Below are 20,695 nucleotides of genomic sequence, written 5' to 3'. Positions count from 1 at the left end.
GTTTCTATCAAAAAAAGTTCTTTATGAAAATTCTTTTTGCTTTTAATGATTTTGAACAGAAAATACTTCGATAATTTTAGTTGCATCAATTTTATATGATTTTAGTTTCAATAATACTAGAGGTTTCTTATAATGTTTTGAACAGAAAATACTTTGTTAATTTTAGTTTCATAAATTTTATTAAAGTTTATTTTATTTTGTCGGAACACAAGAAGTTGTAATAAGTTATTAAAAATAAAAAAGAGGCGCAATGCTCGCTGATTTGCTTCAAGCCTTTCGGAATAGTGTAGACTGCACTGCACATAGCTCCATGCAGTCTACCTTATTCCTCAAGGCTTGAAGCTAAGCAACGTGAGCATTGCGCCTCTTCTTCATCGTCTCTGCACTCAGGGCTTATAAACCGCTCCTAGTGCCTCTCAGCTAGCGAGGTGGGACTAAAAAACTGCTTAGTAAGAAACTCTAGTACCGGTTCGTGCCACGAACCGGTACTAAAGGTGCTCGTGGGGCCACAGCCTCATTAGTACCGGTTCGTGGCACCAACCGGGACCAAAGGGTGGAATTGGTCCCGGTTCGTGCCACCAACCGGGACCAATGGCCTTGCACAGCGGCGTGGTGGTGGGAGTTTAGTTCCACCTCGCTAGCTGAGAGAGAGCCGCACCTGTTTATAAGGTGCGGTGCGCCTGAGCTGTCGAGCTCCTCTCTAAAGCAGGCTTACGGGTCTAACCTCTCTGTACATGCCTGTGGGCCTACTGGGCCTTCTACGGGCCTGAATCCTGGCCCATGGATGGATTTCTAATCGTATTCAGGCCGTGGTGGCCCAGTAGGTGGCATAATTTTTAATTTTTTGCCTGTTATTTTTCATGCATTTACTAATTATTTTGAGCTATAAGACCCTAAAATTGAAAAGCATTTCAAATGAACTCTAAAAAGTCATCATTTCATCCACATAGCATGTGCAAGAAAGTTGAGAGGGTTACGGCAAAAACTAGATGCACTTCGTGTACAAAACAGACAATGGTATCATACTCGTCTGTTACAAAGTTGGCATGGTATCATCATAATAGTTGCGGGAGAAAATCTTCACTTTTTCTTCGCTTGTGTCATTTGCTTATTGCGCCGTAACCATGGATAATCTTCATCGTTTATCAGGATGCTTGGGTCAGCCTTGACTTTGAAGGGAGGAATTTCATGAAACTTTTCATAATCTTCAAACATGTCTGTCTTGCCCTCCACTCCCACAATGTTCCTTTTTCCTGAAAGAACTATGTGGCGCTTTGGCTCATCGTATGATGTATTCGCTTCCTTATCTTTTCTTTTTCTCGGTCTGGTAGACATGTCCTTCACATAGATAACCTGTGCCACATCATTGGCTAGGACGAACGGTTCGTCAGTGTACCCAAGATTGTTCCGATCCACTGTTGTCATTCCGTACTGTGGGTCTACCTGTACCCCGCCTCCTGGCAGATTGACCCATTTGCACTTAGACAAAGGGACCTTAAAATCATGTCCGTAGTCAAGTTCCCATATGTCCATTATGTAACCATAATATGTGTCCTTTCCCCTCTCGGTTGCTGCATCAAAGCGGACACCCCTGTTTTGGTTGGTGCTCTTTTGATCTTGGGCGATCGTGTAAAATGTATTCCCATTTATCTCGTATCCTTTGTAAGTCAATACAGTCGAAGATGGTCCCCTGGACAACGAGTACAACTCATCACAAACAGTGGTGTCACCTCTGAGACGTGTTTCCAACCAACTGCTGAAAGTCCTGATGTGTTCACATGTAATCCAGTCGTCACACTGCTCTGGGTGTTTGGAGCGCAGACTGTTCTTGTGTTCATCGACATACGGGGTCACCAAGGTAGAGTTCTGTAGAACTGTGTAGTGTGCTTGAGACCAAGAATATTCGTCCCTGCATATTATTGAGTCCCCTCCAAGCGTGCCTTTTCCAGTCAGTCTCCCCTCATACCGTGATTTAGGGAGACTATCTTCTTAAGGCCAGGAATGAAGTCAACACAAAACCCAATGACATCCTCTGTTTGATGGCCCATGGAGATGCTTCCTTCTGGCCTAGCGCGGTTACGGACATATTTCTTTAGGACTCCCTTGAACCTCTCAAAGGGGAACATATTGTGTAGAAATACGGGCCCCTGAATGACAATCTCGTCGACTAGATGAACTAGGACGTGCGTCATGATATTGAAGAAGGATGGTGGGAACACCAGCTCGAAACTGACAAGACATTGCGCCACATCACTCCTTAGCCTTGGTATGATTTCTGGATCGATCACCTTCTGAGAGATTGCATTGAGGAATGCACATAGCTTCACAATGGCTAATTGGACGTTTTCCGGTAGAAACCCCCTCAATGCAACCGGAAGCAGTTGCGTCATAATCACGTGGCAGTCATGAGACTTTAGGTTCTAGAACTTTTTCTCTGGCATATTTATTATTCCCTTTATATTCGACGAGAAGCCAGTCGGGACCTTCATACTGAGCGGGCATTCAAAGAAGATTTCTTTCTCTCCTTTCGTAAGAGTGTAGCTGGCACGACCTTCATACTGCTTCGGAGGCCTGCCGTCTTTTTCGTGCAAACGTTGCAGGTCCTCCCGTGCCTCAGGTGTATCTTTTGTCTTCCCATACACGCCCAAGAAGCCTAGCAGGTTCACGCAAAGGTTCTTCGTCACGTGCATCACGTCGATTGAAGAGCGGACCTCTAGCTCTTTCCAGTAGGGTAGGTCCCAAAATATAGATTTCTTCTTCCACATGGGTGCGTGTCCCTCAGCGTCATTCGGAATAGCTAGTCCGTCGGGACCCTTTCCAAAGATTACGTGTAAATCATTGACCATAGCAAGTACGTGATCACCGGTACGCATGGCGGGCTCTTCCGGTGATCTGCCTCGCCTTTGAAATGCTTGCCTTTCTTTCGACATTGATGGTTGGTTGGAAGAAATCGACGATGGCCCTGGTACACATTCTTCCTGCATTTGTCCAGGTATATACTTTCAGTGTCATCTAAACAGTGCGTGCATGCGTGGTATCCCTTGTTTGTCTGTCCTGAAAGGTTACTGAGAGCGGGCCAATCGTTGATGGTTACAAACATCAACGCGTGCAGGTTAAATTCCTCCTGTTTGTGCTCATCCCACGTACGTACACCGTTTCCATTCCACAGCTGTAAAAGTTCTTCAACTAATGGCCTTAGGTACACATCAATGTCGTTGCCGGGTTGCTTAGGGCCTTGGATGAGAACTGGCATCATAATGAACTTCCGCTTCATGCACATCCAAGGAGGAAGGTTATACATACATAGAGTCACGGGCCAGGTGGTGTGATTGCTGCTCTGCTCCCCGAAAGGATTAATGCCATCCGCGCTTAAACCAAACCATACGTTCCTTGGGTCAGCTGCAAACTCAGCCCGGTACTTTCTCTCGATTTTTCTCCACTGCGACCCGTCAGCGGGTGCTCTCAACTTCCCGTCTTTCTTACGGTCCTCACTGTGCCATCGCATCAACTTGGCATGCTCTTCGTTTCTGAACAGACGTTTCAACCGTGGTATTAGTGGAGCATACCACATCACCTTCGCAGGAACCCTCTTCCTGGGGGGCTCGCCGTCAACATCACCAGGGTCATCTCGTCTGATATTATACCGCAATGCACCGCATACCAGGCATGCGTTCAGATCCTTGTACGCACTGCGTATGTACTGTCGGGCAATTCGTTATCCTTTGGAAGCTTCTTCTTCAATATTTTCAATAGCTTCTCAAATCCTTTGTCAGGCACAGCATTCTCTACCTTCCACTGCAGCAATTCCAGTACGGTACCGAGCTTTGTGTTGCCATCTTCGCAATTAGGGTACAACCCTTTTTTGTGAACCTCTAACATGTGATCGAACTTCAGCTTCTCCTTTTGACTTTCACATTGCGTCCTTGCATCGACAATGACCCGGCGGAGATCATCATCATCGGGCACTGGTTCCTCTTGATCTTCAGCAGCTTCCCCCCTTGCAGCATCATTGGGCACATCGTCTGGTTCCTCTTGATCTTCAGCAGCTTCCCCCGTTGCAGCATCACCGTATTCAGGGGGCACATAGTTGTCATCGTCCTCTTCTTCTTCGCCGTCTTCCATCATAACCCCTATTTCTCTATGCCTCGTCCAAACATTATAGTGTGGCATGAAACCCTTGTAAAGCAGGTGGGTGTGAAGGATTTTCCTGTCAGAGCAAGACTTCGTATTCCCACATATAGGGCATGGACAACACATAAAACCATTCTGGTTGTTTGCCTCAGCCACTTTGAGAAAATCATGCACGCCCTTAATGTACCCGGAGGTGTGTCTGTCACCGTACATCCATTGCCGGTTCATCTGCGTGCATTATATATAATTAAGTGTGTCAAAAACCATTACAGAACATCATGAATAGATAATTGAGTGACCAAATTAATAGAAGTTCATCATCACATTAAAACCAAAGTACATACATAGTTCTCATCTAACAACATATATATAGCTCTCCAGAGCATCTAATTAATTAAACCATACATTGAAACTATGTAAAACATTTCAATGCGAAAACAAATGCGATCATAATCGCAACCAAGGTAACAATTGATCCAACGGCATAATGATACCAAGCCTCGGTATGAATGGCATATTTTCTAATCTTTCTAATCTTCAAGCGCATTGCATCCATCTTGATCTTGTGATCATCGACGACATCCGCAACATGCAACTCCAATATCATCTTCTCCTCCTCAATTTTTTTATTTTTTCCTTCAAGTAATTGTTTTCTTCTTCAACTAAATTTAACCTCTCGACAATAGGGTCGGTTAGAATTTCCGGTTCAACCACCTCCTAGATAAATAAAATCTATGTCACGTTGGTCGGTATATTTGTCATAAACAATAAATGAACCAAATAGTTATAAAAAGATAATATATACCACATCCGAATCATAGACAGGACGAGGACCGACGGGGGCGGATACCAAAACCATCGCACTATGTAATAAGAAGGAATAATAAAAGTAACAAAATTAGACAAGTAACTATCTAAAGTAAGAATTTTTTCCTTTCAGAAAGAAGATAAGAACAAGAGGCTCACCACGGTGGTGCCGGCGACGAGATCGGCGCGGGCGATCGACGGCGGTGAAGACGGGGACGGGACGTGACGGACCGCTAAACCTAGACAAATCTCGGGAAAAAAGGAGCTCGGAGGTCGAGTTTCGAGAGGAGAAAGATTAACTAGTGTGGCTCAGCCATTTCATCGAACACCTCATGTGCATAGGAGGTGAGCTAGAGCACCCAAATGCCCTCCCCTCGCCGGCCAGAAAAAACAGAGCACTCTGGAGTGCTCTGCTGTGGCGAGGGGGTATATATAGGGAACTCTTTGGTCCCGGTTCGTGGCACCAACCGGGACCAAAGGTGGTCCCGGTTGGTGCCACGAACCGGGACCAATGCCCCTTTAGTCCCGGTTGGTGGCACCAACCGGGACCAAAGGCTTTGTGCTGCCCCGCGTCAAAAGTTTAGTCCCACCTAGCTAGTTGAGAGGGCTCGAGAGTGGTTTATAAGCGCTGCTGCGCCCACCCTCTCGAGCTCCTCTCAACTGCAGGCTTTCGGGCCTAACCGTTCTCTTTGCCTGTGGGGCCTACTGGGCCTTCTGCGGGCCTGAATCCTGGCCCACGGATGGCCTAGTAGGTGGCATAATTTTTTTCTCTGTTTTTTGTTTTCTCTTTTGCTTTATTTGTTTTGTTTTGTTTCTACTTACAACAAAAAACTTATTTATTTTATTTCTAATTACTTATGTATTTTACTTGAATTATTTTATTTTTATTTATTTTACTGCTGCTATTTTTATTTATTTTACTGCTGCTATTTTTATTTAATTTATTAAGGTTTATTTATTTTAGTTACTATAGTTTATTTTATTTTATTTTATTAAGTTTTATTTATTTTATTAAGGTTTATTTATTTTATTAAGGTTTATTTATTTTATTTACTATTAAAAAATAAACATAGATGCGCTTATAGAGGAAATTCAACCTAAATTCATAATAAATTTCTATGAAATTTACTGTGAATTTAGGTAAAATTCCCTGTATAAGGGCATCTATTTTCACTTTAAGAGGAGCTCAACAAGGCAGAGAGGGACGGGCTTATAAACTGGTGTGAGCGCCCTTCGGTTGGCGAGGTGGGACTAAACACTGGCCGCAACTAGGACCAGCCCTTTAGTCCCGGTTTGTGGTATGAACCGGGACTAAAGGGTGGTGGGCCAGGAGCGTTGCCCATTGGTCCCGGTTTGTCCCACCAATCGGGACCAAAGGGTCCGAACGAATCGGGACCAATGCCCCCACGAGGCCCGGCAGACCCCTGGCCGCATGAACCGGGACCAATGCTCACATTAGTCCCAGTTCGTGACTGAACCGGGACTAATGTGTTGCCCTGTGACCAAAGCCCAGTTTTCTATTAGTGAGTGGATCAAGATCCATCTTCCTCTTCTCCATAGTGATGGTGAAGATGGGGTGTTGCTGATGATGCTTGCGGTCTGCCACATCTCCGACGCGTTGGTCCGGAAGGGCCTAAGCTTGAAACTTCCCGTTCGCAAAAAGTCTGTCCGCGGATTCCAAGATCACGTTGGCTTGGGGAGGGAGCGGCGACGCGCCCTCAACTCGCGGCGGTGTGTGAGTTTGATCGGCTCCCCAGGGACTCGGGTGTACTTGCTTTCTTTGTTGGGGTTCGTTGTATCACTAGCAATCTACAAATCCGGGTTCCTTTTCGCAAAAAATAAAAATAAAAATAAAAAAATCAGAGCATTTGAGTGTCTGAGCTCCCGTACATTCCTTCAAAAGGAAAAAAAAAACTACCAGTTAGACGGGCCGAACCATTTCGCGTCCTGGGCTTCAGGATCGATCCACACTTCACTCACTACATCGTGGCTTGGTCAGAGTCCAGTCCACACAATTTCCCCTTCCCCTTCCCCGCACGAGACTGAGATGACGGCCAGCCGCCGCCTCCTCCCGCCGTCGCCGGCGGCGCCCCTGTCGCCGCTGGAAGTGGAGGATCTGCTCATCGAGATCCTCCTCCGCCTCTCTCCGCTGCCCTCGTCTCTCCCCCGCGCCTCCGCCGTCTGCAAGCGCTGGCGCCACCTCATCTCCGACCCGGACTTCCTCGTCCGCTTCCGCCTCCACCACCGCCCCAACCCTCCCCTCCTCGGTTTCTTCGTCACGGATTGGATGCGCTGCCTCATCGGCTTCCTGCCTCTTGTGCGCCCCGGCGTCCCCGATCTCGTCCGCACCAATTGCTTCTGCCAGAACCACCAGATCCTCAGCTGCCGCCATGGCCTCCTACTCATCTTCCTCGTCAAGGAGTCCCAGTTCCAGGTGTGGGACCCCGTCACCGGCGTCCGCCACTTGATCGACCCCCCTCCAGCACAGAGTCTGCCAGCTTGGGTCAACGGAGAGGTGCTTCGAGATGCGAGAGACGATGACCATTTCAAGATTGTTCTGGCGGATGTTGAGGGTCCGCGAGCAATCGCCTGCGTCTACTCGTCGGAGACCAGCAAGTGGGGTGATCTCGTCTCAGCGGTTCTTCCACCCAGGGCTTCCATCGGCGGCCCTCCTGCCATGAAGTTCTCCAGGATGAATGCCCTGCTTGTTGAAAAATCTCTTTATTGGCTTCTCTTTGACGTGCCGACGAACTTTAGTGAGGCCTTCAGGGGCGTTCTTTGTGCAAGTAGCATCCTTGAATTTGATGTGGAGAGGCAGAGCCTAAGCGTGGATCGTGTGCCAGCAAACCTACACCACCCCAAAGACCATGAGATTTCCGTGATCAAAGAAAGGGGTGTTGGACTTTGTTTACTCATCGTGTGAGGCTGCCATGTACACATATGGAAGAGGAAGCGCGAGCACAATGGTGGTACGTCATGGGTGCTGGGAATAACTACCAAGTTGCGCCATCTTCTCTCCCCGGATCCACAGAACAATGGTGGTACGTCATGGGTGCTGGGAAGAACTATCAAGCTGCGCCATCTTCTCTCCCCGGATCCACAGAACCACGCGGGGCAGATATCCATCAATGCTTTTGCCGAGTACAATCATGTGGTGCTCCTGTCTACATCTATCTACTACTACACGGTCGAGCTTGAGTCATTGGAGGTCAGGAGATTTCAATGTAGAGGCTCTCGTTATCATCCATTCGAAAGTGTCTACACTACAGGTAAGTGTCCTCCCTGAACTATCTGGTTCGGACAGCACTAGCAAACTTCCTTTCAGTTTATTTAAAACTTACGAGTAATTGTTCATTGTATCATTTTTAGGATAGTACGTTGCTCTCCAACTGTACCTGGGAAAACTAATAAATTGAGTTCATTTCATTTTCAGGCTAAGTTTATTTTAAGATCTAAAACTGAATAGTGATCACTTGTGTTTGCTAGGATTGGTCTGATTATATTTTTTCCCGATATGGCATGGAACAAGCTTAATAATTCTGGATAACTTGTCTCTTCTGACCAGCTAAATAGTCTGAGTGCTTATTTTTCATTTTTATGATATTCATCAGTATATACTTCTGTCGGACCATTCTTTAAATTTGAAGGTAGGTGTGGTTTATTTTTTACCTGTCTATCGCTAGTGCTGTATCAAAACAGGAACTATGAGTTTTTGTAAATATCTTGTAGATGCCTCCTTGTATCTATTTCGCTTTTTGTTGGTATGTCATTTTGGTTGTTTGACTTCTGATGCTTGCAAAAACAGGTAATGGCGGTTGGCCAGATGCTGCTGATCTCCATAGCATGCTTAAGAGGATGGTCCGTTAGATAGATGATGTCCTTGGTTGAGCAGGTAAGCTTGTATTCTGCATGTATGTTGAGGTTTGGATATGTTCCTTCAAGAAATGTATTGCCATCTTTTTACTGCCATTTCCCAAGTACCGAATTTCTTAGCTGTTGCCCACATAGGACGTCTTATGCTTTGATGGTAGGCTGCATCTTGAATCTTTCCCCTAGGCCCTGCTTCCTCATCCCTTCCCCAGCACATCTCTGTTCTTCCTCATGCATTCAGCCAACCGCCATCTCTTTTATTTGCCGATGTTTTACTGCCCCCTCTCTCTACTGTATGTGCTTTCTTTTCCTTGCCTTCCCTTTCCAGCTGCCTTGCTTTCAGTTTACCTCCTCCTTAGTACTCCCCCAGTTCCTTCTGGCAGTGTGGGTTTTTCTCCCTATTGCTCCTCCAATGACTTGTGGTTTGGTTAAGTAAGAGCCTTCCCCATTCTCTATTTGTGCATATGCCCGTGCCTGCTCAGAGATGAGAGTACCATCATGCTATCTGGTAGCAAATTTACTGCTTACACTTTACTGTGCTTCGATGACATATTTCTGTTTAACATTTACTCGTTACTACGTTGCCTTAAACTTTATTATGTGGTTAAGACTATAAATTCATATTGTAACTTGCATGTTGGTCCCATCTAAGCAAGTAATTGATCAATGATCATAACAATTCCTGACCATTTGGTTTTCAAACCTACTTTATTTTATAGTCTTATAGCTATGACATTTCACATTGCTTCATATGTTGGATCATTGTCATACCTAGTGAATTAATGACTGTCAGTTTGCTACAATAGTTGAAGAGTACAGCTTCATTGAATCTTGTAATGTTGTCTATCGTTTTGCTTGCAGTTATTGTAGTTTGTGCACAATTATTCTAGGGTTAAGCTGTTCGGTTAAACATTTTCCATGATGTCACTTGTTGTCTGCTAAATTTGCATCATGCTAATATAGATATAATTGACCATTAGCTACACATAATTCCTCTGGTCCAAACTCCAACCTGTCTGTAACTATGCTTTGTGTGCAGTCTAGTTTCTTCAGTTTTTGCCACCTGGACCTGTATCCTTTATATCGAAATCAACATCGCATCTTAAAAACTGCTTTCATCACTAGTACTCCCTCCGTCCGAAAATACTTGTCATCAAAAAGAACAAAAAAGGATGTATCTAGACGTATTTTAGTTCTATATACATCCCTTTTTATCTACTTTGATGACAAGTATTTTCGGACGGAGGGAGTACCATTTTGCTTGTTTTATCTACTAATGTTATGCGCCCTATCCATTGGATGTGCACTTTTGTTTGCCCTTCCTTGCATCCAGTATCTTTCCTTTTTGGTTTACCTCCTCCTTAGTCTGTAGTACTCCCCAAGTTTCTTCTTGTGGTGTGGACTCTTCTCCTTCCAGCCCCTCCTATGACCAATGCATATGTTTGTGCCTGCTCAGAGATGACAATATTGTCATGCTAAGTAGTAGGAAAAGAACTACTAATCCTTTACTGTGCTTCAGGGATATATTTCCATTTTACTTGTACATTTTTCCTCATTGTTGCATCACCTATTCATCTTTAAATTTATTTATTTTACAGTGGCTATAGCTCTATCAAATCCTAGTGTGATTTGCATGATGTCCCATCTAGACAAGTACTCTCTCTGTAAAGAAATTTAAGATCATCTAGATCACTATTTTAGTGATCTAAATGATCTTATATTTCTTTACAGAGGGAGTAATTGAGAACTAACAATACCTGAGCATTTGTTTTCAAATTTCCTTTATTTATGCAGAACTATAGGATTGTCATTTCACATTCCTCCTCATACCTAGTGATCTAACGATTGTCACAGTACTTGAAGAGTGCCTTTTTTCAATCTCTTGTTGAATCTTACACATCTATATATCGTTTTGCTTGCATTTGTAGCTTTATGGATGATCATTCCAGTTCTAGGCTGTTCGGTTAATCATTTTCTCGACGTGTTTTGTTGTGCACCAAACTTGCATATATATGTAACTGGTCATTAACCACTAATATAATTTAGCTGGTACAAACTTAATGCAGCTATGCTTTGTGCGAGGTCTAGTTTCTTCAATTTGGACCATCATGGACCTTTAATAATGAATATTGGACTAAGGATCAAAATGGCATGGCTAGATTCATGATAAAAACTGTTTCCATCCCTAACATGTCCTTCGTTCCAAATTAAGTGTCACTGATTTAGTAGAAAGCGACACTTAATTTGGAATGGAGGGAGTATATTTTTACCAGCGTTATCAAAGTAGTGGTGTAATTACTCCTTGATGCTCTGCAGAGCAAGGAAAATGCAGTTTTTTGGGTTAAAGGAAATTTCAAATGATGCGTGGCACCTTGCTTGAGTACTGCATGGATTTGATCAAATTTGATTTGTCGGTGACTAGCTAGCTTGTACATTTCTTGAAGCACGGCTATGAGCTATCTAGATGTTCCTACTCCATGAGCCCCTCACAAGCCCACTGTTCTTTCGGCCTCTACTCAGACTTGTGTTACCAAATACTCCCTTCATCCGGAATTACTTTCGTAGAAATGGATGTATCTAGATGTATTTTAAGTTCTAGATACATCCATGTCTATACATTTGTGTAAAGGGTACTAACCACAATACAAACTACCTATCGTTGTTCTCTGTTTGAGATGTTGGTTCTGTCTGATAATGTTCTTTGGAGCTTTTGGCACAATTTCCACCATTCTGAAGCTAATGATTACTGTTTGAGTCATACAAAAATTCTGAGAACACCTCCACCAGCTTTCCCTGAATGAAAGTTACAAAGTTTCTTTGACTGATGATGTTATTACTTGCTCCACAGGTTTCGTTTTGGTCGCTGGAGTTGAAGAAACGGGCCACTGATGACTATGCTACTAATTTCCTATTGTCGTTCTCTGCTGATAAACATTCTGGCATGAAGGTTTAAGGCACACCGGGTTGTTTCCATAAATCAGTACTTACAATGCGCTGGGCTCGCTTGTCGATTGATCTTGCTTGCAATTTAGTGTGGGCGCATCTGCTGGTGGGTTTGATTACCGTCCATGTTGTGTCGAGCATGGAGTTTTCGACGCTATATTTCTGCATATCTACGTTTATGCTGAGTTTTTGACGTTCTGAGCTCGATATTTAGAAGGTTACTACTGAATGTCAAATCGCACTAGACCTGCCGGGAGTTGGTGAGAAGTGTGCATGCACTAGACCTGCTGCTATTTGCAACTCCACAAATAGCTTCTGATTCAACCAGGGCCGGGTTTCATTGCAATTTTTGTTTTCTTTGGGATGCTGGAATGCCTTTTCCTCAAAAATAAATAAATAAAAGGTGGTGGGAGTGCCTTTTCCTGAAAAAAGAAAGATTCTTAAACACTGACTTTAGCGCGGTGTGATGAAGCAAGACGCATTTTATAACCAACGCGGATGTTCTATTGATCATGGGTTGCCCTCTTCTTTTGAATTCAGCTCATGTTTGTTTCTCCCGACCCTTATGAAGCTGCTGCAGGTGCTATGCGGAAATAAAACTGATTGCAGTACTTGTAGGTCATTGCACGCTTACTCATCTCTGGTTAGCCGTGCAGCTGCATAGTAAACCGCATTGCCAAACTGCTCAAGATGAGTGCATGCCCACTACCCGCAGCTACCTGATAGTAAGAAACAAATATACTTTGCATACGTCATCAAACCTGTCAGCAACCCTGACATGCCGGCCCACCTCCCAGTGTGACTGGAGCCATCAGCACACGATGGGCCTCGTCGCACACATAGGGCAAACCCCAAGTACCAAGGGCCTGGGTGGGTGAACGCGACCACCTCTACCCCAACAAGTACTTAGTACAGTTCTGTGATCTTTGCCTCTGATGGTTTGTCCTTGGCGCAGGGAGTGAACTCTTTAGTTCGTGATCGCTTCGGTGGTGGGCTCGGTGGTGGCCGATATCAAGCATGCTGCACCGGGCATCTCTTTTGTGGTTTTCAAGCATATTCGTCGGCAATCTACTGTTTTAGCTCATGTTCTCGCTAAATCTTGTATGAACTCTAGTGGTCTTTGTGTTTTTCATTCTACCCTAGATTGTACCAGGGAGACTCTTTGTAATTTTTTTGCCTGATTAATAAAGTGTCGATGTTTCTAAAAGAGAAAAACTAGTACTTAAGCCAGTGACCTCTTTTGTGGTTTTCAAGCATATTCTTCGAGTGACCTCTTTTGTGGTTTTCAAGCATATTCGTAGACAGTCTAATGTTTTAGCTCATGTTCTGGCTAAATCTTGTATGAACTCTAGAGCCAGCCAACCAAACCAAACAAAAGAGGCATTTCCACTCACCGCTTTGCTTTATTTCTCGAAAGTCCTCCCATCTAGAAACCTTTTCTTTGACTTCCCAACCGCCTCCACACCGCCGCAGTCCACACACACACAAACGAACTCGCTGCAGACCACACCGTCCGTGTCACACGTTACCCAGGAGCATTGCTAGCATACACCTATCCTTCACCGCCTTCTTAGCCACCGGATCCACCACCAGTGACTTGGGTCCAGATCAAGCAGTTGATGGTGCTGCCAGTCAACGGTTCCCAATGCCTATCTCACCCAGCGTGACCCCAGTATACCTGGCGGAGGCCTAGGTGCTCGGCGCTGACGCGCAGCTATACGCGTTGGCGGGCACATCACGGTGTCACACACGAGGCCCTTCTCCTCGACGACAGCCACGAACTGGAGTTCATTTGTGTCATCTCATAGTACCCACACACTTCCGAAAATTTGATTTGTGCCACCTCACAATACCAACACCCAACCGTTGCAAATCCTTTAGTAGCTTCGGAAGGATCCTAGAAAGATAAAGTACACTATGTTGAGTTATTTCTTTTGGAATGCAGTCTGAAAGATGTGAGGTCATTACGACCAAACTGGCTCCAAATTTGCTTACAGAAGATAGCAGTCATCATGTCATTGTATGCATTCAGTTTAACAATAAATGATGTCTATCGAAAATGAATAGTTATGGAACAAGTAAACAAAATAGTTCAAGTTTGGTGCACTAGTGCTAAATGTTTAGTATGGTATCCGGTAAATCTTTACCCTTTGCCCTTAAAATCAGACAAATTATTCACACCTTATCTCACTTGGTTTGCACCAAAATTGAACACCCGCCACCAGCGACACGACAAAGGATGAGTTGGTTCCCACAACATCCCCGTCTAGGCTCTTTCTAAGCTTCAGTTTAGTTTAATCATAACTTGCTATGCTTTATCTATATCCAATTAGCATCTTTGAGGAAAAAAAATATATATTAAGATAAGATGTAACCAATAATGGATTTAAATCAAGACTCCATCATGTTCATATCAAGTAAAGAATTTAAGGACTTATCTTAACCATGTTTCTTAATCTGATGGTATGGTGTGGTCCTTCTTAAGATATGGAGGGATACGTAGAAAGGAATATTTGGGTTTGGAAGGGTTGTGAACTCCAGTTTACCCCCTCCGTCCTTGAAAGAGTGTACTTCCAACTTTGTTGAAGGGTCAAACTATCTCAAAGTTTGACCGAATTTATGCAAAATATATCAATGTTTGTGAAACCAAATAGGTATATGATGAAAATATTTTTTATCATGAATCTAATGCTACTAATTTGATGACATAAATGTTGGTGTATTATTGTATAAATATGGTCAAACATAAAAAAAAATTGACTTTCAAGGATGGATGGACTAGGTTGTTTGAGGTACCCACGTACAGATGCCCTTGCATATTTATGAAAAGAAAATCTCGCTGTATCCCTCAGTTTTTGTTTTTTTGGATTTGCACATAAATCATATGTCTTATGCTTTATTTTTTAAGCATCATATTTGTGTACATTCTACTTATATTATGGGTCCTCTAATCCTGCTATGTGATATTATATGCTCTAGATATCTTTCTGGATTAATATACTTTGTTTGGATTAGTCAAGAGAAAGAGAAAACCGAGAAGTCCTGATATCCTTGGGAAACAATATGTTGAGTACCCATAGTATCACATAGTTCATTTATGTGTTTTATCCCGACAATAGTTTTAGGCATAGGTCACACGGAATACAATTTGTAATAATGGGCAAGATTACCTTATGGTGCTCAATGTTCCTTGTTGTTATTTCATGCATTGTTGTTACACTAGGGTCAATTTTGCTGTGATTTGTGTATGTTCATTAAGAGAAAGCAACTGATTGGTATAAATTCAGAGGAAGAAGAAATGTAGGTGTTTTTTTATGGTTTATGCCAATTGTCCGATTCTTTCAATTTTCATTTTCAAATGACAAAGTGCATTTTTGTTTTGCAGCTTGCTTATCATTCTTACCAGACCAGTTGGCTTCTCATAAGGTTACCATTAATCTTATGTATTTATAAATTGAACCATGGACTACATTCCAAGTCCGAAAAGGTATTGAGCAATTACAGTTGCAATTGCAAGATCGTGCCTGCTGGAAGTCACATTTCAATTTTTGATTATCCAGGAGATTGCTCACATGCTCGCTAAGAAGCTCTCACTGTTGCAGCTAGCATTTTCATAATACACCTAATTAGATAAGAATATGAATGGTTGTCCTTGTGATTCCCATGAGGGGCTATTCTGTACGTAGAAATAATCCATTTGCTTCCACTGATATTCCACATTAACATATATGCAGAGAGATAGATGAAGAACGTGTAAAAAGTTGTTGTTAAATGCTCAATCTCATATATTATGCTTATTTTAAAAAATAAAACAATAAGGGTGATGAGTTCGAACAGCTTTAATTGATACTCTTAATTTTTGTTGGATGTACCATGCAGGGTTATAAATTACTTCAGTTGAATATACTTTGTTTTTTTATATAAGAAACGGAAATAGCATGAGCAACCAGCTCAACCTCTATACCACCACCACGCCTTCTCTTACTTCAAAATAAAAACAACACACACGTACGCACGGGTTCAACCACGGGCGCTGTGTGTCGCCGTGCCTTCTGTCTGCTAGTGATGGTTAAAAACCCCTATCATAAACGCAGTAGCGAATCATCGTCTTGTGATAGTGTGCAATAGGGGTGCATCACACATGCTATGAAATAACCGTGTGCAATAGGTTGCTATGATGCGGTGGGAATAGCAATCATATACGATGCCCGAACATATCTTAATTTATAGAAGAAAAAAAGACAACGGTTGAGAAGTACAGTACGATATTGGAATTAGCAAGCGAGCGGCGATGGATTGATTAGCTTCGTGGTTACACTTGGACTCTCTGTCTGCAATGCACTAATGGCAGGCAACTAGTGCATCTGTTGTAATCTCTAATTGAAAAACCAGATTCCAGTGTATACTAATTAAAAGCTTGAACGGGAATCCAGCATAACGTGCCAACGAACGGCAGCTGGCTAGGAGAAGACTTTGCTTTATTTTTCCTGTAGACGATGATAAGTATAATTAAAGGCTTGGTGGTTCTGTGCACAAAGTCTTCCCTAGCAAGTTGTATGCATGTTCGTCGTTGCATTAATTTAGCGATCACTAGCAAGTTAATTCACTCAGAATCTTATGACGTTCTCCGGCTCCTTTTGGCTTGTCTCGGGATGCAACGGAGCTGATGGCTCTTTCTCTCACCGCCGGCCGGTGTGCATGCCATGCCTGCCCTGAAGAACATGGACATCATTTTGAATTTGTACAATCTTCTTTTATCTTATTTTCTTTGCCGGAAAATGAGCGCAATCTTATCTTATGCCAAGTGGTGATGAAGGTAAAGCCTCTTTCTCTTCATGTCCTATATAAACCAAGCTGGGAAGGACACATGCAACGACCTACATACACACAAGAAGAAACAATATGAGCACTGTGTCGATCAGCAAGTCCCCGTCGGTGTTAGTCGCACCATCGGAGGCGACGGTCAACGGCGGCGACATCATTCTCTCGTCTTATGACAAGATGTTTGGTGGTAGATCAGTTACGGTGTTCTTCATCTTCGAGTATCCAATCCAAGATCCCATCGAGACGATCAAAAGGGGATTGTCCCAAGCACTTGTCCACTACTACCCTATCGCTGGCCGCCTTGCTGCCGGGGCCGCAGCCGGCGAGTTCGTCATCAGATGCACCGGAGAGGGGGTGTCCTTCGTTGCGGCGTCTGCCAACTGCGCCATCAAGGACGTCCGAGAGTTTTGTGACTCGTCGCTGCAAGAGGAGCTCGCCGTCTTGTACGCGGACGAGGGTTTCAGCTACTCTGAGCCATTGATGCTGATGCAGGTGACCGTCTTCTCTTGCGGCGGGTTCGTCATTGGGGTGACGTTGAACCATTCCGTTTGTGATGGCATCGGGATGGCGCAGTTCATGCAGGCGATGGGAGAGCTCGCCCGCGGGCTACCGTCGCCGTCCGTCATCCCGGTGAGGTCCAAGGATTCGTTCGTGTTGGACCTGCCTCCATTTTCCACAAACTTTGTTCGCTTTCTGGGCACCCTCCAGCCCTCTCCAATGGAGTTCCTGGACATTACTGTGCCATCAAGCTTAATCAACCGCATCAAACGCACGTATACCATGAATTACGGGCAGCCATGCTCCGTGTTCGAGGCAGTTGCCGCAGTTCTATGGCGGTGCCGAACCCGTGCAATCATGTCCGATCCGGCGGCCCTCGCCGTGCTTACATTCCCAGCAAACGCACGAAAGCATGCGGTTGCCAGGGAGGGCTTCTACGGCAACTGCGTCACCGCACAGCTGGTCATGGCGACGAGCGGCGCGATGGCGGACGGCGACATCATGGAGCTAGTGAAGATGATCCAGCATGCCAAGGATCGGGTGCCCGGCCAGACAGAGATCGACGAGATGCGGCAGTTGGATGGGTACAATCTTTTCCTCATGTCGTGTTGGCGAAACCTCGGCATGGAGGAGATTGACTTAGGCTTTGGACCGCCGGCGAGATTGATGGAGTACACGCAGGTAAGGACGAAGCTGCCGAGCTGCGCGACGTGCGTCCCTTGCAAGGACGAGTACAACGTGCAGTCCTTGTGCGTGAAGGAGGAGCACGCCGACGCGTTCCTCCAAGAATTAGCTAAAATCGACCTCACTTATAATCCGCTTTCCGTTTCATCCAAGCTTTGATTTTCTTTCGGATGCATGGAGGGATCGTTACTTGAATTTATTTGCTTGCTATATACTACTACTAGCGTTCTGCGTCGCCTCTGCTTTCTTCTTCTGATTTAGTAATATGTATCTTTTTTTTTTCAAAGCATTTTACAAGATATGTTACACTACAGAAAAAAAGGTCCTATATTATAAGACGGAGTGAGTATCTTATATTCACCGGAGAATCTAATGAACACATGTTCCCACCAAGTATTTTTTTTCTTTCTCGGTCTGTTTCTCTGGTAACTGGCCGGTTTAGGTTTATCGGATGTTCCGGTCTGCTCTGAGAAACATTGTTCTATTAAAAAAACCGGATAAATTTGAACTTTGAACATAGAATTTGACCAAAGATAAGGATGACGATTTTGACGCAATACGGGTCTCTCAGAGGATTTCTGAAGCAACATTGTCCATGACGCAAAGGCGACGAAGAATGCTAGTAGCGGTAAAGTGACATTGCCAAGTTTTTTACTCTCAGTACAGTGACGGCCCAGCGGGGCAAAACAAGGTGAAACTGAGAAGCGGCTCCGAGGACCTGATTTCATGACCCTCAACATAAGCAGGTTCCGCAATGACCATCGCACCACCACGGTTCAGCCATATATATGGTACAAATGTAAAAGAAATCATTCTTGAGAAAATATCCTGATTTTGTCGACCAGTAAAACACCAAGCTTTGTGGTATTTTCGGTAATCGGTGTTAGCGGCGGCCCCGGTAAAAAAAAACAAAGGAAAACGTGCAAAAAAAAAACAAGTGGTAGCACACATGCTTCATACTAGTTTGATTTCCCTATGCTTTTTGGAATATTTTATTTATCCTTATATTCACTGGAGGATTTTAGCACATGTTCCTGCTCATGTCTTTAAGTGGCATGATCGGTCTTTAACATGCTGAACGAAGACATTAAAATGAGATCCATTTTGATTATGTTCTCACAAAAATTGACCCCGTTTGAGCATTTGAAAATACGCCATGCACTAGCACCAAAATAATGAACGGCGTCTTTTCATATAGGCTCATGACGAAGCAAATATGGCATATATCCCGATGAAAATATCCTAATATCTTTTTCCTCAAACATCCTAACCAGTCATTCACTAACATATTCCTACAAAAAATAGTATAATAATACCTCTATGACACTAAAGCTCAAGAATAGACGGGCACAACAACATGCACACGCAATGATCTAGTAATATGTAATTAGGCATTTGCAATAGTGTTATGCAAGTCACAAGGATCAACAGATTAGTACGTAGTACATGATTTCAGATCGTTCAGTTGTTGTAACTCAACCCCTAAAGGGATATTTAGTACTCCCTCTGTAAAAAATATAATAGTGTTTAGATCACTATTTTAGTGATCTAAACACTCTTACATTTCTTTAGTGATCTAAACGCTCTTACATTTCATGATAGCAAAACGACTATGCTCTAATTGTGCCTATGCCTAATAACTCATCATTAGTAACATGCACTAGTAGAAAAAGAGGCTTCCATACGCCCCCATTAGTCCCCAAAATAATCGAACCGCGACAAAAGGGGTCTTTAGTCGCGGTTCGGGAGGAGACCCGCGACCAACTATCTGGGCCCAGCGCGCTCGGTCGACAGCTGGCGGACGGGAGGGGCTTTAGTCCCGGTTGGCCTGGCGAACCGGGACTAAAGGTCCCCGAAGGCCTTTAGTTGCGGTTGGCCAGGCCAACCGGGACTAAAGGCCCATCCCTATATATAGGACTCAGCTCACTTCACTTCACTCGGCTCACTTCACAATATTCAGAAGGGGGTGGTGGGTTTGCTTTTGGTTCCTCCTATGCACACAAGGTGTTCGATGAAATGCCCGAGAGCCTGAAACAAACATGATATGAAGTGTCCGAGCCACACTTGAGCTTTCTCATTTATTTTTCCTCCGCGATCGCGGTTAGCAACTTGAACCTTTCATGTGTCACTGATAAAATATGCATGTGTGTAGTTCATTGTTTAATTTGTATTATTTCTAGCTAGTTAGTTTAACAAATGCATGATGGTTAATTATATACTTTATATAATAATAATGCAGATGAATCGGCAATGGATGTACGGTCCCCGACTCTCCGGCGAGTTCACTACGGGTTTGAAAGATTTCCTCGTAGTGGCAAATGCGAACAAGCAGCAAGGTTTTATTATCTGTCCATGTGCTGTCTGTAAGAATCAGAAGGGTTACTCCTCCTCAAGAGACGTTCACATGCACCTGCTTCGGCACGGTTTCATGCGAAGCTATAATTGTTGGACCAAGCATGGAGAAAGAGGGGTTAGAATGGAAGAAGATGAAGAAGGGGATGATATCGATGACAACTATCATGATCATTTCGGTGATACTTTCATGGAGGATGATGCTGAAGGTGGGGAAGGGTTAGGTGAAGGTGAAGAAGAGGCACATGATGAGCCCGCTGATGATCTTGGTCGGACCATTGCTGATGCACGGAGACGCTGCGAAACTGACAAGGATAGGGAGAATTTGGATCGCATGTTAGAGGATCACAAAAAGTCGTTGTATCCAGGATGCGATAATAGTCTGAAAAAGCTGGGCTGCACACTGGATTTGCTAAAATGGAAGGCACAGGAAGGTGTAGGTGACTCATCATTTGAAAATTTGCTGAAAATGTTGAAGAATATGTTTCCGAAGAATAACGAGTTGCCCGCCAGTACGTACGAAGCAAAGAAGGTTGTCTGCCCTCTAGGTTTAGAGGTTCTGAAGATACATGCATGCATTAACGAC

The 20,695-nt window shown here is 43.9% G+C and overlaps 2 protein-coding genes across 2 annotated transcripts; both read left to right on the top strand.

The window, feature by feature from the left end:
- Nucleotides 1-6,850: 6,850 nt before the first annotated feature.
- Nucleotides 6,851-11,871, top strand: LOC123140926 (uncharacterized). The gene is made up of 3 exons (XM_044560190.1): nucleotides 6,851-8,207; nucleotides 8,744-8,830; nucleotides 11,657-11,871. The coding sequence occupies exon 1, from the start codon at nucleotides 6,986-6,988 to the stop codon at nucleotides 7,859-7,861; it is 876 nt and encodes a 291-aa protein (XP_044416125.1). The 5' UTR covers nucleotides 6,851-6,985; the 3' UTR covers nucleotides 7,862-8,207; nucleotides 8,744-8,830; nucleotides 11,657-11,871.
- A 4,782-nt stretch (nucleotides 11,872-16,653) lies between these two features.
- Nucleotides 16,654-17,916, top strand: LOC123145783 (acyl transferase 15-like). Its single transcript, XM_044565275.1, has one exon. It carries the CDS (start codon nucleotides 16,654-16,656, stop codon nucleotides 17,914-17,916), a length of 1,263 nt encoding a protein of 420 aa, XP_044421210.1.
- Nucleotides 17,917-20,695: the final 2,779 nt, after the last annotated feature.

Source organism: Triticum aestivum, chromosome 6D, assembly GCF_018294505.1.
Source record: "Triticum aestivum cultivar Chinese Spring chromosome 6D, IWGSC CS RefSeq v2.1, whole genome shotgun sequence".
NCBI classification, from domain to species: Eukaryota; Viridiplantae; Streptophyta; class Magnoliopsida; order Poales; family Poaceae; genus Triticum; species Triticum aestivum.
Note: the sequence above shows the minus strand (reverse complement) of the source record. Positions and strands in the feature narration are given on the sequence as shown.

Excerpts from the sequence above, each read along its gene's own strand:
- LOC123140926 (XM_044560190.1), top strand. The coding sequence starts at position 6,986 with ATGACGGCCAGCCGCCGCCTCCTCCCGCCGTCGCCGGCGGCGCCCCTG.
- LOC123145783 (XM_044565275.1), top strand. The coding sequence starts at position 16,654 with ATGAGCACTGTGTCGATCAGCAAGTCCCCGTCGGTGTTAGTCGCACCA.